This window comes from Pyxicephalus adspersus, chromosome 2 (genome assembly GCF_032062135.1).
Source record: "Pyxicephalus adspersus chromosome 2, UCB_Pads_2.0, whole genome shotgun sequence".
Classification (NCBI taxonomy): Eukaryota; Metazoa; Chordata; class Amphibia; order Anura; family Pyxicephalidae; genus Pyxicephalus; species Pyxicephalus adspersus.
In genome coordinates, this window is record NC_092859.1 from 99,994,805 (window position 1) to 100,011,991 (window position 17,187).

General features: G+C 36.6%; 1 protein-coding gene across 2 annotated transcripts in view; it reads right to left on the reverse strand.

The window, feature by feature from the left end:
• TAFA5 (TAFA chemokine like family member 5) overlaps positions 1-15,715 on the reverse strand; it is a 263,867-nt gene extending 248,152 nt beyond the window's left edge. For both annotated transcript variants that reach the window (XM_072401623.1, XM_072401622.1), the window contains exon 1: positions 15,102-15,715. In XM_072401623.1, coding sequence (XP_072257724.1) covers positions 15,102-15,192 — 91 coding nt within the window. In that variant the 5' untranslated portion in view covers positions 15,193-15,715. The remainder of the gene's footprint in view (positions 1-15,101) is intronic.
• Positions 15,716-17,187: the final 1,472 nt, after the last annotated feature.

Genomic DNA, 17,187 nt, shown 5'->3' on the forward strand with positions numbered 1-17,187 from the left:
ATGGTTGAGTTTATTCTATTATATTATTTTCTAATACAGTTCAAATATAGTCATAATTCTTTAAAAAATTAGAGTTACTATATGATATTGACCTCTCAGCCTCTAGTCTAGCCAGCAGATTTTTGTAACATGCAATAATTTGAATGAAGATTAGCATGGTTTACAAATAAATATGCTATAGCCAAGAAAATGCTTTAATAAAAACAATATAAATACTGTGTTTTATCTGTTTTAATTGGCACGGGCACCTTGCCCATTGTATTTTACCAGCGAATGTGGTAGTGGTGGGTTGGGGCGGGGGTTGTTGTGGAGATTTTTGGGCTTGGAATGTACAGCTAAATGACTTCAGGGGGGAAGACTTCAATGTTCCCTGCAGAGATGCCCCCAATAGGAAGCTTTTCCCTTACTTCCTGTCCTAAAGACACAGCAGAAAATCACTCCCAAGTGAAGAAAATATTCATTCTAGAGAGCTGTCCCCTGAACACTGGAGGATTTTCCTTTAACTTTTGATGTGAGAACTCAAAATGTTGGTTTTCCCTGAGTTTTCCGACAATATTTTCCAAAAAAAAAAAATAAATTGGGGATCCCCCAGCAGTAAAAGCACAACCTTCTGAACTTAAAATAAAATTGCCTTTACATACACGTTAAGGTTTTTATGCACCATGTATGTGTTGTCTCAATTATTACCTGGCACATTCACAAATCAGTGACCTTGCCAAGAGCACAGCTGCAAATATGTTCTCATTCTTCACATAGAGAATAAATGATTCATGTACAAAAGACATCCTCAGACCCATTTTAGATGCCATTTTTTAAGAACTACATGATTATGTATATATAGAGTGAGCAGTAAGGACTACACATTGCATTACCAATACATTAATACGTGTATACACGAAAAGCTACACTGACCACTTCAGATACACTCCCACATTATACAGGAAGGATGGATGGAGACGACCTGGAACTACACATGATATGCACAAATATTACAGTAGAATAGTAAGCCTCCAACTTAGAATTAGCTACCAAAAGTATTTCTCCTTTTTATCACCAGATGAAGCAATAATAATAGTCACGTTAGAAATATAATAAACATCAGCAAGCTCTGGATACATTTTACAGCATCTCACACATATTACTTTTAGAAGATCTAGACTAGATATTACTCATATTGTTTCTTCTTATCTAATATATAATTATCTCCCATATTGTGTTATGCTATATATAGACATTGTATATTCAATGCATGAGAGAAACGTTCCTGAGCATCTTGGGTAAAAATCTAGAATATGTTCAACTGTTCTCTGATGATGTTTGGTGAACAGCAGACAGAAATGATGACAGTTTTTAGGGTGCCTCCTGTTCTTCTCTCCATAGAATGCACAGTATTGTCTTTACAGTGCTCATTGATTCCTACTGTCCCTGGAAACAATCACTAATGGTCGTTTCCAGCTACTATAACTGAGCGTTTGTACACAGATTCGCAATTGCTGAGACTTATCAATTAACTTGTACCTTATTAGACTGTTATTCTTAAGAACCCCTGGGAAGTGCTGTTTAGTTCACTCAAATTACTTTACAACAGCTTAAATTGTTACATTTGTATTTGTAGTCCCAAAGCAAACAATAGTAAAGGTTTAGAAAATGTCTTCTTTAAGTTCTTTGTAGCACAAAATATCATGAACATTAAAAATGAATAAAAAAGATGGCAATTCTTTTTGATAATCATGAAAAATGTGTTGATGCTTGTATTTACTACTAGTACTATATATATATATATATATATATATATATATATATATATATATAAAATATATACCTACTATAATATTAGCCTGGTCTGAACACTTATGTTATTCTAACATATTTTAACTACAGTAATTCATTTTTTATTATTTTTTATTTTATCCTTAAGCATGGTATGGTTTTGTTTGTTCTGTCTTTTACTTTTTGTAGCTACTAACATATAATTATTTGTTTGTTAAATTAAGATCAGAATAGAAGTGGACAGAAGACCATAGAGAATCAAATAAAATTTTAGGGTTAGGGCATTGAAGTCTTTACAGCATGGGTTACATATGTTGTTTTTAAACTCTTAACCTACTAGCCCTGTAACCAAGCTTTTACTAGATCACTTCTTTAACTTTCTCTACAATTCCAGTGAGTGGATATTTAAATGATACAACTTACTATCACATGCGTCTCTGATGGAAGCAATCACTCTATTAATCAATTCATCCTCATGATTGGTTAATTATCTTCATTATTCATTTCATTTTTACATTTAAGACTAATAAAAGCTAAATATTTTATAATGGTGACTAATGGGTGAAATGAGCCTCACTTTTTGTGAACTGGTAAAATAGTACCTTTAGAAATATTACCAGTTCACTTTCTTATTCCCAATTGAAAAATGAACAGGACCAAATGGGCATTTCCTTTTTTTTTTTTATAGTAAGGGGGGATAAGGAGGTAAGATTGTCGTTGCCCTATTAAATGGTTTCTAAACTAAATAAAACATAAAAAATCTTACATTTGGACCCAAGAAAGTAAAGAAAATAATTTTATTTGATAATTTTCATAAAAGATTGGGAGTTTAACCCATAATGGAATATTATACCATATTAATAAACATAGAAAATAATACCAATATTTGCCCATCAAAATGAAGCTGAACTCTTGCCATCTTGTTCCTGTATTTTGGAAAAGCAAATAAAAGTCTTACAAAACAGCAGTTAGATTATGAGTTACATTGAATGCCAGACATGGCTCCATCAAAGATGGTTAGCTTTAGGTGGCAATAATCAAGGGTTTAACAACATTGCACCGGATTTATTATATCTCTCCAAGATTTGAGAAGATAGATTATCATGGATGAACCTGGGTGAGACAGTGAAACCAGAATGGATCCAGGATTGAAAACATTTGTTAACAACAAATGATTTGTAAGAAATCCCATCCAGATGTGCTGGATCACACATGTTCTCCCATGATATCTATCTTCGCAAGTCTTTAAGCTTTATAAAAATTTGACACAATCCAAACAACTATACGTCTATTTAGTTATTCAAATCTGTAGGAAATTTTTAAATACATATGTATGTAAGCTAAGCAATAACAGCAGGTAAGACAAAAATAATATTTTAGAAAATGGTATATATTAAAAGAGATTAAAAGGTGAAGAGGAAGAAAAGTGATTGGACGTTTTATTTTAATGCTTTTTCTGTTGTTTTTCTTTATGCTCTTCAAATTTTCGATATTTAGCAGAGCTTTCATAATTTGTCCCCATCAAGAAAATGTTGTCCTCCATAAAAAATGTGTTCTTTATAAGAAACATGCATTTTGTCTTCTTTGTAAAATGTCACAAAATAGAAACTTGCAATCATTTCTGCCAGAGGAATCCGACATTTGGCTGACCTAGTTGGCAAGGAGTTTATTCAACATTACCATCAAGCAGCAGCTGAAAATGGCCCAGTTGCAGTTTTCTTTTCTAGCTTTGCCGTGCACTACATGTTTTTTAAGCACAGGGATTGAGACTGAAACCTTTAATGTCAAGGATAAATACTCCAAACTAATGAACCAGGAAAGATGAATAATATGAAATAAAAAACACAAGGCAAAGCAGTGCTAGGGTCCCAGATCATTTCACTTTACTAGATATTTGTATGTTAGCATTAAAGTTACTTTGTTCAAGACTAGCAACTGCTAAAACTGCAACACCAAATAAATCTTAAATGAATACAAATCAGGCTTGAATATGGACCTATTGTAGCAATCTACATATGAAATGACTTGAAAGAGGGTATGTTTATTCTACATTTCCAACATTGCCTGTAATTTGTGTAAGTATTATGAATCTCCAAGGAACTGCATAAAACAAATTAAGTTTTTAGCTACAGTTCACTACCTGAAGACATTTACAAATGATCCATATCCACATTTACAATAGCCCATAATAATTATTCCTAATGTCAGAAATATTCATTAGAAGAGTTACTAAAAACATAATGCCTTTAAAAGTTTGAAAAGTCAAGTGGCTTTCATGGTGTAGATCTGAGCTATGGTCATCAGTTGTCAGTAAACCTCTGTTCATTTTTATTGTAGACAAGACTGCAGAACACACAGATGTCAGCACTGGTTCATTCACCGGCAGACAAAATGGGTTGTCTAGTGTAGACCTGTACTCATCCTATTTGTCACATTTCATTAATATATATATATATATGTGTGTGTGTTTTGTGTACATTTCTCTCCATCCCTATTCTATTATTCTCTGCTGTCCGCCATATACTTCTGCCTTACATTTTGTTTCAGTAATTGAAAATTATTGCACAAACTAAGAAATGAAAGTTGGGAGTCTTCAGCCAGAGAAAAATCCAAATGTCTAAAGAATGTGTATTTGTACTGTACAGTGTCCAGGATAAAGGATGCATTCATATTACCTTTTCTGTAATTTAAAGAGCCTAGATCTTCGCAATGGTACATATGTGATCCACAAAAAAGAAAAAAAAAAATAATGACCCTCATTCCATGTACAAGCACCTACCCAATGCCTTTATAGTTACCATACCTGCATTTATCTCAAAGTAATATTATCTACCGGTATGTAAAATACCACAGCCACCTCCATTTCAAAGTGCTAGAGGCAGCTACATTAGATGGTTACATCATATCATGCACAGTGGGAGGGTTCCACATAATAATATAATTAAAGCATTTTGTACTAGCTGTCATGTCATTTGTTAAGCAGAATATTCCTGGTTGTTTGCATTGTATTAAGAATCATATGTGTGCAAATGCACTTATAATTAGGTGTTGCAATACATGTTTTTAGGAGGAGGCCATCAATTTATCCTAAATCTGAATTGCAATCTTAACTTGAATCTTGCACAGCCCCACTACCATGATTTCTTACTCTGATTTTACTGCAAACTCTGAGCTTCCCAATGTATGCATTAGAAGTTGAAGAAATTTAGAGACAATCTCTTTCTAAATTTCTAGTAAAAGAGTCTCTTTTACTAGATGGATGATGCCCAGTATCACCTAGCCCTTTCCTCTATTTAGTGCCCCCATTTTTATTGCATTTCAGTGCAATTCTTTGGATCCTGGAGGCTCAGCATTCAATCTAAATGTTACCTAGGGCAGGCTACATAAAGCATGCCTGGGATCAAACTGTGCCATCAATGTATGGTTGGGTGAGAAGAAAGGGTCCCTGCCTAGAATCTTTTCATAGGGCCGCAGTGGGGATTTACAGCAGCGGGGTGGCATGGGGAATGACTTGCACCATAAAATGACTGTTCCACAGTGAGGGCATTTTTTCTTAGTTTGCAATAAACTAAACATAAATAAAACATGACTTCAATCTAGTGTCTATAGATCAAAAAGCAAATGTTTCAGATATTAGCATTTCTTTTGGATTTTTTTATTTTTTTAAAAATAAAGATTCTTTTTTTTTCAGAATAAAAGATCTTATATGTATGTATTCTGTATATCCAGTAACTGTAGTAAAATGGCAGGCTTCCATGGAGAGAAATCTGGATCAGCTCCACTGAACAATGAAATGAAATACAGCTCCACAGTCTTAAATGAGTTTATACATTTACATTATATTTTTCTCTAAGAAAAAATGAAACTCTCATCTTCAGGTCATCAGGGCTAGCCTAAATTAACCTAACAAAACTAGAGAAAAGACTGATGCCTTGTTTAAGGTACGTCCTTCATCATTACGAACTGTCTGAATCTGTCTTCTCTTGATATGAAATAGAAAACGGAACAAGCAAAGCTTTTCAAAATACATTCAAGACCTTCCATAGCCCAAGATACAAAATGCAAATATATCTCAAATATGTGCATTTATATCTCTGAGTTAAAAGAAACCCATCTAAAAGTAGTGGTGATGTGGAATCAAACCTTATAACTAGTGCTATTGTTTAGAATAGAAGAAAATGCATGAAGATTTATAACAAGCTGCTAGACTGGAGGGAATACAAATTAGTAAAAGAAATTCGTAAAAGATTTGAGCATTAAAGTCATAAAACATTTGATTCTGTACATGTCATGAAAAATAAACAGGTATTGTATGCCTGCCTAAAATTTAGGAACTGCAGTCTAATTACCATGTTGTAAAATTTTTTTTAAGGGGCAAACTATTTAAAGGCACTATTTTAAAGACACTTCTACTACCCACCTGAAAAAAAAAGAAGATAATTTGCAGTCTAGTACACAACCACCCTAGAATGACCAATGCAACAATCACTACTTAGTAATACTGGTAGAAGAAGGTTCACTTTGAGGCCAGCCCTTGAAGTCGTGATGCTTTATTCTCCCAATGCTGTAATCATCAGGAGAAAAGAGAAGAAGCTCTGGCTAAGTTCAGTTTTCAGTATATAAGAATTGTCTCCCTACTCTATGTTTGAGTTGGAGTTGAGTATGAAAGAACATCTAGACCCTACTTGAGAACAAAGCCAAGCTTTGGTCACCATTCATGGACAGCTGCCTGAGCAGAACCATTATCTCTACAATTCTTAAGACTTGACTTAGAACATTTGCTACTGAGATCCAGCACCCATCCTTCCCTCTTCTTCATGCCCACAATGGTATCCCATGTCATACCCATGCAGTCACTTTACCTTACATGATCATCAAAAATAACTCTCAACAGCTTGTTGGTTTAGAGATCAAATGAGTATATTTGTTTACATAACTAACTAATCTAAGACCTTAATCTCTACAAAATTGTTTTTCCATAGTAAGAGTAAATTAAATATATTAAACAAATCAACTAAATATAAACCTAAATGCCAAATAAGCCGTTGCACATGTTTCTGTTATGTCAATGTTTTAAATGATTTGATATGAATTTTTCAATTGAATTATACCAGGAAGGTGCATGTAGAGAGTTTTCTGGAGTAAAAAATCTTTGGACTGACTCACACCATACAGAATACTGTGATAAACATGATATGTAATGATGCATTGCAGTGCATAGGAGGGACTCACCAATTTACCCAATGCACTGCTACATTCTGCCATTGTCACCAGAGTATAACTGTGATATTTTACCAGCTGCTGTAGGGTGCACACATTACATGCCTTTAACAAGGAAAACAGTATTTTTGTATCAAATAATGTAATACTGTTTCAATTACAGTTTTCTACATAACAAAGTATTCATTCTACTTAGCAATCAACTACTTGCACTATTACTAAACGCAAGTATGAAAAGACATCTGAAGGAGAACTTGAGTATAAAATAAAGTCTTTTTTAAAAGTTTTACAGATAAAGACACAAAATCGTAGGAATATCAAGGGTGATTCAATGTATTCCATAAGATGAATGTGCTTCATTTAAAAATTTGTATAATGGAACATTTGCAAAAGTTAAAAGTGCCAAAATAATTTCTATACCCCATTTGCCAGACTAATAGAGGGTAGTGGTTTCCTTTTAACAAATGATCATGGGTTGCACCTCATTATGCAGTATTAAGTTCATTTTAGCAGCTATGCTGGCAATGAGTCTGATTCCAGGATAAGTTGAAAGATTACTTAGGGAGCTGTTTACCATATCAGAATAAACAGCTCAATCGGGTACCTCCATGATGTTTAAGAGTTTACCCCCCACATTCATTCTGTAGGTGATAATTAGAAATACTTCTGCCATAGATTATTGGCATTTGGGGAAACCAACACCTTATCGGATGAATCTTCAAAGATGCTATTGTCCTAACCAATATGAATGTGTGGGATCTGTAACAATATGAATTAAACAAACCTAACATAGGGGATGAGAAATGAATAGTGTAATCTTGCTGATCTGTTGAGCTGCTAATAAATGTATTTTACAAACAGATGGCAAATATAATATCAACCACCTATAATTTTGTTTGTAGCAGAACAGACTGAAGATTAGGAGGGGGCGGTGGTAGCCAATCATGCGCTACTTAAGCCCATAGTAATATATATCTAACACTAATAGAAGAAGAGAGCAGATGCTACTTTAGTACATTTTTGCCCAGACTATAAATATTTATATATCATTAACAAACCGTAAAAGGACACGTAATCCCAGACTTCTTTAGCTGTAAATTTATCTCTAAGATTCCCAAAAACACATGAAAAACTCTACAACAAGATTTGGTTGGTTTTTAAAAGTATATATACACCTGCTGCATTGTGTAGTGTTTGTTCAGAATGTGTGATGATCTAGGCAGAGGTTCATTTTAACTCCCCAATTAAATCTGGGGTGGGACAAGGTTGTTTTACTATACTGTGATACAGTTTGTAGGAAGGAAATAGAAAATGCAGGGCCTGGAAGGGGTAAATACAAAATGTGCTTGGATCAGAAGACTGGCTAAGTCTATTTGAAAGTATAGTTTGTATATCTGTTTTGAAACTGCATTTAGCCATTCATTGGGAATTAAGAATAAAATATATTGTATTCTATGATCTTGTATGGCTGTAACCAGTTAATATTACACAGAATTACAATTAACTCCCTGCAGTTCTTTACTGTCACTTTCTTCTAAATATTGAAGTAAACAAGTCAGAGAAATATTCTGCTAATTGGTGTTTTAAAGAAAAGAGGAACTAGCAAAATACTGTAATCCAAGTCTGTATAAAAATGATTTTTTTTTTACTGTAAATGTTAACAGCTTACAAAATAGCTATATTCTGTGGCTACTATATTAAAGATAATTATGACTGCTATTGATAAAAAGTTTTTAAAAAATTTACAAAATGGTTCATATGCTCTACTAAATACTATAAAAAGTACCATTTCTTTTCAGCCATAGTCTGATCAAAGCTACATATTGGGCTCTTTAACATTGAAGACACTGAACACCGCACAGGAAACAGGAATTAGCCGTAATTATAAAAATAGAAGTCACAATGGAATTTACTAATTTACTGGAGATCCGCTGCACAAACATAGTTAAGTTGATGAATGGCAGCACCCAATTAACTGGCAGATGTTTCAAAACAAATTAATGGATATGAAATCTATGGGCCTATGAGCAGTGGCAGAATAGTATTCTCAAGCACCCATGGCTAAGATGCCAACGCTTGCCCCCCTCAAACTGAGACGAACACATACTATAGTCAGTGTATAGAACAGAAGTGTCAGCCACTCTTCTAAAGCCAAATGGCGGAAATTTCAACCAGATTTAGAAAAATTACTAAAATTCAAGCTATCACAAATGGCAGAGAAAAAAAAAACAAATTGACTAAAATGGCCATGTGCATGACCACCATTATGGGATGCCACCTTTTGCTTTTTTCTATATTGAAATGTGGAAGGGACACAGAATGCCATGACAAGAGCCCGGGGCTTGTATTGGCATTCTGATAACCAAAATGTGTTTTTCCATCAGGGAAATGAGATAGCTAATAACTTCTGCAGACAAAGCATGGTGAAATTATTTTATTCTCTTCTTCATGCTTAAAGTAGTGAACAAACAACTGAAAAAAGCGAACTATGGATCTTGTGTAGTTTTAGAATCATCACTTTGACACCTGTTCCTACCCCATGCATCAGGTTCTGTGTTAGCCCTATATAGGACAACACTTCTGTCACAGCCGGGTCTCACAGCTAATATTGGAGAAGTCGCCATCCTGGTGTAATTCTGTATGTGGGGCCAGGCTGCTGGTATGCCGAGTTCTGAGGAATGCTCCCAGCTCAAGCTTTAACCTCACCAATGGCATTGGCCAAGCCATAACATAAAAACCTTGAACAATGAGGTTGGCTTAAGAAATACTTTTATTTTTTTACAAAACAAGTTGTGTTAACTTAGTCTTGCCTGTCTAAAAAATACATTTCAATAATATTATTATTATTATTTCCCTTGCCAAAACTAGATATTCACCTTATTCAATGAATGAACATTCACTATGCTAAGTAAATATTATTTGTTGCTTTAATAAATCATCCCAAATAGCATTTTCTTTCAGTATGCCTGTCACCTGCGCTCATTAACACAATTGACCTATATATCTGTAAAAAAAAACCTAGACATAATCAAATCTTCATCTGTATGCTATTGATGTATAGACCCGTGCATATTCATGTTCAATAGAGTTGTCAGATAAAAATGATCCTTATCATACCATTGTTGTAAATTCATTTTTCTGACACAGATTATTGTCATTGTCCTTCAATGCTCCTGGTACTAAAAAAAGAAATCCTATTATAACAATAAAATAATTTCTTCTCGGTGCGGAACACATGCATCTGCACTAAAATTTTCAATCATTCAAATATAACACTATATAGTGCAGGTCAAAAATGTCTTAAAATATATTTAAGTAGCTTTTATATAACACATACACTATATCCAATGATAGTAACGTTGGAAAGGACCACATTTTCTCAGTGTTATCAGTAAGACATATTTCTTTGGAGTAGCAAGATACATCAATAAACTTTTTTCCAAAATTAGCTGCATTAGAGATGAAAGCCAGAAGAGCAACCTAAAAGCTAACACATCCCTAACCTTCCCAATAACATGTGCAATTGTAATTTTATATTATAGAGTTAGGTTACAGCCTTGAGAAGTCATTCATATGGCCAATTATGGTAATAGTCGATGGTGTAAATGTGAAATTGCTTCCCTGTAACATGTGAGCATCAAACACCTGTCATGTAATCTCATCAGACACTAAACAAAGGCTATGCCCTCTCATTAAACCGTAGTCAACAGCAAAGAAGTAACTAATGAGGATGTGATTGCAATAGAACAATAAATGAGCAAATCAGAAAATAACTCTTATTACAACGATGCTTGTAACCGTGTCCACTTAAATGACAGCATGAGATAATGTAGCACTAAAAGCATAGGTAAATGCTCGTATTAAATATAACTTTGAAATTCACACATTTTATACAACAGTCCTTTACAACATACAAATGAAATAAATTGAGCTTTCTTGATGATCAATGAGCTTCCTACTTGGAAAATACTCAATAAAAAAGACAAAATCATTAGAAAAAAAATTGTCCAACTTCAGCACATGATAATGACCGGGTATACAAAAGGTGCAAATCCTTGCAAACCAGCAGCTGTCACATGATGTTTAATAAATTGGACAATTATGAAATCTACAGATTATTTTCAAAGGCAACAGACTGAATTATTTCTGGTCATTCTATGCTTTCATGAACAAATACCATTTTTCTTCACTGCATGAAGTATTTCACTAACAACAACATCACATAAAGGATATCACATAAAACTAAGAGAATAAAACAAAGCTGAAAAAAGGAACTGAAATTGTTCAATAACTATCGCCTTTCCTTGCTAAATAGACACTTACTGGGTAGGTATTGTCACTAAAAGTACTTATCATGAAGCATTTATCTTACAGATCAATGGCATCTACTTAGTTTTATATGATAACATCTACCTAATAGAACACCACAAGCTGTGTAAGGCATTAAAACTTTGTTGACAGCTGATCAGACTGTCCCCAATTTCCCATCTGTTCTGATACTTATATAGCTCATAAAATATATGGGAGCATTGTAGTGTCATCAAATAGCTCACATAAATAGATTACAATTTACAGCAAAACCAGCATACGTTTACAACACGTTTAAACCGGGGAAAACTTACGGCCAACTAGTTAAAGAAACAAAGATCCCAACAGCAGCTAGGTATATTGGTAAAAGCAGTGCCCTATTCAAAGAACATATTCATTAAACCTCACTTATACATTGATTTAAGACTTGAATTATTCACATAGGTCATGATAATGGAAATAACGTTTATTTTGGTGAGTAAACACCTCAGTTCAGATCCTTCTGCAGTGTATCCCTTGTAAGCAGGCTTCAACCCATAATTAGTCACGCATCATATGTTAATCAAGAAGCATTCATTAAAAATAAAGCAGCAGAAGGAGACACATCCAACAGTGTTGTGCTTTTTTTCTACTTAATAATTCAATTCTTGATCAACACAGAAACCGAGACAATTTTGTGCTACATAACAACTACAAAATGCAGACAAGTGCATAAAAGTTTATATAAAACAAAAAAGATATAATAAAATGATCAGCATAGTTTCTAAACATCTTCTGAACGTGTTACTCAAAGTAAGCTTCTAAACAAAAAAGAAACATTGGCCAACTAGTGGACTTGAAAATATATTTCATATTTTATGCCATTAGATAGCAGAGCAGTTTTATTTAACACAGATCTTTCCAGGTGGGGACATCAAACTCAAAGGGCATGGGGAGAATGTTGTGCTCAATGCTAAGTGACAATATTGCAAAACTCACAATCTACAAGTACACACACGTCTGCTCAACACAGCTCTGACAAGATTTACATCAGTGTATTCAATTACAGGTGCTTCCATTTTTTCTTGCATATTGCTGTTATGTATTCTTTATATTGTTTGGATGACATTATTGTTAGATTATCTCTATATTTCAATGTACATGCATGAAATGCTGGGAAGGATCATCAGCTGTATATATGGCACATATTTTTTTTATATTATTTGTTGGAGAAAGACTAAACATGCTGCCGTGTTCTGTATAAAACATAGGCAGCCATGGCTTTATAATTATAAATCACAATGCCTTCCCTCAGTTCACAGTTCTATTTATCTTTTGGAAACATTGAGAGACAGATCGGACATTAGGGAACGGATTAGCCACAGGACGACCTGTATTTCAATACAAAAGCCTAAATGTGGAAAAATGGCACCCTGTGTCACCCATTCTTCACTTCCTGAAAAAACATATTCATGGAAGTGGGCATTTAAAGAGCTCTTTCCCACTCCTTTCTGAACAAGCCCTGATTGTATGCCTTGCTTATACCCAAGCAATGTTATCACCAAGTCAACTTAATTAGCAAACAAGTGCCCAGCACTGATTGTGTGTTCCAGCCAAAAAAAAAAAATCACACAGGCCTGCCTTGAAATAAATTCAGGTATAAAACATTGAAGGTTACGTAAAACTGCACAACGACAGCCATTTAACCTCCTAAACACATGTGCTGACTTCTTTTAGGCATGGCATTTAATATTATGGTGATAGAGATGTAATGCATAAAGACCAATGAATTACTGGCTAGGAAGAGAACATCCCTTTATCTGAAAGCATGGCTCTTCATATTTATGCCAAGTACATGTTCTGGATTACTGTGTAATTTGGTGGAATAAAAACATTAAGGTTTTATTACACTATTAATTTACAGGCATGGAAAGACATTCTGCAAAACATAATAATCACATAAACAGATCTGTGGTCCATGATGAATGAAATGTAAGCAAAGTATTAATGTTTGCAAACATGAAACCTTAGAACTATATCATATAACCTGTTCATTTATTCAATTTGCTCTGCCAAGGTGTTAGGCAATAGATAAAATATTACTCTGATGGGGGAAGCAATTTCATATGCATGATGTGTTAAACAACAACTGCAATCATTAAACACATCATAAAGTCCACTGTACATTTCCCGTTGGAAGCAGACAAACGTCCTCTAAAAGTGCTTTGGAAAAACTAATAGGATCCAGACTATATTGGTGTCTGATCAAAGAAAAAACCTCTTCTTGTGAACTTTGCATATTGTGATTTTTAAGGAGCACAATTTCAGCACCTCCATTGAGATCCCCCAGGCAAGCTCTTTGTGACATGGTGCTATAAGAAGAATGGAATATACAAGTGGAAAAGGGACATTTTACTCTCCATTGTATTGTTGGTGAACTGGGGGCAGGAGAAGACTACACAAGAGCAGGCAGTCTCCGGAAAGGGTTGCAGTGATCAGTTGATGGCAGTGAAAGTAGCCTATGTGAAGTGCAGCGTGGGAACCTTGTCTAATGGTGAAGCAGCAGAACAACCCAACAAGCTCTATATGCAGCCTTCTCATCATCACATTCTCTTCCCAGGCACTTAACTAACCACCAGCACAGATTTTCATAGACGTCACTCCCATCCAATGGAAAAAAGCACATTTTGTATATATAAATCTATCTATATATATTATTATATATACATAGTCTGTGATGGCAACTTGACAATAAACCACCTAGCCACAAAAGACTCACAAACCTAACACACCACATAAATGTGTATTGCCAGCTAGATCCAATCAGATTGGAAAATTACTCACATGCCTAAAATTATTACAAAGGGAAAGCAAAGCTTTGAGCCTATAGTGATGGAGGAATCATATTCACCTAACAATAAAGCCATGACCAATTTCCTCTGATGTTTGTTCAGAACATACCAGAATATCCGGACTTACATCAATATGCCTGCTAATAAATACTGCTATAGCAACAGATTGTCATTTCTCAGTACCAGAGCCGATGTGTTGCACCACAAGTAGCAGGCTGATGCAGTGAAAGCCACAATGCATTGATTGTTAAGACGCTGGATCATATGCTAATAAGTGCAGTAACCCTTGGCAACTACCGTGACCCCATCACGTACTACGATGGAAGGTGAAATCTAATGGGTTGCTTTGGGTTACTGCATCTTACTGTTCTCAGAACCATCTTTGCTGGAGGATGTAAGTATAATTGGAATACATTGTAGCAAGTGGATCCTGGACAAAAAGGGAAGAAAATGACAGTGCTACACATCAGTTTTATGAGCTCCATGGTACACTTTGCATTTAGAGGTGAGACAGCCTCCATAACTTTTTAGGTGGCTATGATGTCAAAGCTGGAACCTATAATAATAATAATCACCAGGCAATACCTGAACATGTTATTGTAGCTCAGTGTTACAGATTGGAGATCATGTCACTCCATTCACCTTGGTGTATTTCCAATAGATGGGTAAAATACCATCCAGCACCCCAAATTCCTTTGGGCGAGTTGGTTGGAGGGGGCTCTATAGAATGGGGCCTGGAGCTGCGCTCCTATCTGCCCTATCCATAGAACTTTAGTGCCATCTATTGAAAACTTGCTGAATAAAAAGGGGATCAGGGCACCTATTGATCTGGATTCCAAACAAGCCAATTACTCCAAGACCCCCTCCCTCCTTCTTCCCAGTCATTCCACCTGCACAAAGTCCAATAGCCATGCTCGTCCAGCCCTAGTGGCAGCGCAATGCAGCCTACATAGACAGTGGTGAGGTTCATACCTTCTTTCAGGAAGTGTGAGTGGATGATAAATAGAAGAAAACAGCAGATGGCCGCTCCTGCTAGTGCCCATAAAGCCTTCAGGAGCTGCATGTCGCTTCCCAAGTCAACAAATATGCAGAAAGTAAGAGAGTGAATCCTCCCCGGCACACAGATACATCAGCTTGACGGATAAGCAATAGCTGGCTCACAATAAAGTCTCAGGCACCATGCTGAGGAAGCCACCGATCATCCATGAATCAGCTTTCTGCTCTGCACACTTGGCCGGCACGATTGCGCAATAGATAGAAGCCATCAATGGTCGCCCCCTGGTACCATGTCCATGCCAGCTGTGCCAATGGGTGCTGCAACTTGGAGTGCCAGGGCTTTACGTGTTGCTGTGCAGCAGGCTCTTAGAGTTCCCAGCTCATTCCGATGCTGCTGATCCGGCGGAGGGAAGGGCTCAGCTCGTTCATGCTGCAGCTGCAGCTTTGCAGGGCTCCCTGTCTGCCGATGCTGCTGATTGCGGGGGCTGCGCTGCCTTTCCCCCTCCTGCTTCTTTCTGGGAGGATATGTGACCTCCCTCGCTGCGTGCTGGATGCTAATAGAGGTGTACGGCCAGCAGTCCGGAGCCTCTCGCTGCTACAGCTCGCTGCAACTTTCCCTGTGACGTCACAGTGCGCCCCCACCTTCCCGCCTCAGCATCCTTCCAGGCCGATGTGTGACCCCCTCTTCTCAGGCTTCCCTGGGATTCCAGCCTGCACACACAAAGTATCAATGTATTCATTTATCACACATATTCACTGGTATTCAATGTTATAGGTGGGGCACACTGTCACAAAAACTTCGTCAGCAGTATGGGGCAAAGCTTGTGGTAAAAGGATAATCCTAAGAATCCCAATCATACAATGTATATTAGCAATAATAAACTTACACCATCCACATATATTCATCTGCATATTCGCTGTGCCTCCATAGACAGCGCGATAGCAAGGCAGATTTTGTCCAATATCATTCAATCAATTCCACTGGGAAGAAATAATAACGATTTTATAATGCAATCCTCCTTATTCCTATAAAATATCTACAAATTACAATGACAGCTTTGTTACCTCTATGAAGCCACTCAATATGCACAGTATGGGTTCATCCTTACACACAGCATCCACCCCACCATGACATGTATACTGCACGACACAACAATGATGAATGAACAATGATCGGAGCAGCCAGGTGCATTGGTAGGTTAGATGAGAAGCAAAGGGCAGCCAGGTGCATTGGTAGGTTAGATGAGGAACAAAGGGCAGCCAGGTGCATTGGTAGGTTAGATGAGGAACAAAGGGCAGCCAGGTACATTGGTAGGTTAGATGAGGAACAAAGGGCAGCCAGGTGCATTGGTAGGTTAGATGAGGAACAAAGGGCAGCCAGGTTATTTGCTAGCCCAGATGTGGTTAGGAAGACAGCCAGGTACATTGGTAGCTCACGTGAGGAACAAGGACAGTCATGTGCATTGGCAGCCCAGATAAGAAACCAAGAGCATTCAGGTGCATTAGTAGTTCAGGTATGGTTAGAAAGACACCTAGGTGCATTAGTAGCCCGCATGTGGTTGGAAAGGCAGCCAGGTGCATTAGTAGGTCAGATGAAAAACAAAGAGCAGCCAGGTGCGTGAGTAGCCCAGATGTGGTTAGCAAGGCAACAAGGTGCATTAGTAAGCCAGATGAGGACCAAAGAGCAGCCAAGTGCATTGCTAATCCAGATTTGAACCAAATAGCAGCCAGATGCATTGGTAATCTAGATGAGGAGCAAACTGCAGCCAGGTGCATTATTAGCTCAGATGAGGACCAAACAGCAGCCAGATGCATTGGTAGGTCAGATGTGGTTAGCAAGGCAACAAGGTGCATTAGTAAGCCAGATGAGGACAAAAGGGCAACCAGGTGCATTGGTAGCCCAGATATGGACCAAACAGCAGCCAGGTGCATTAGTAAGCCAGATGAGGGTTAAAAAAGTAGCCAGATGCATTGGTAAGCTAGATGAGGACCAAACAGCAGCCAGATGCATTGGTAAGTCAGATGAGGACCAAAAAGTAGCCAGGTGCATTGGTAAGCTAGA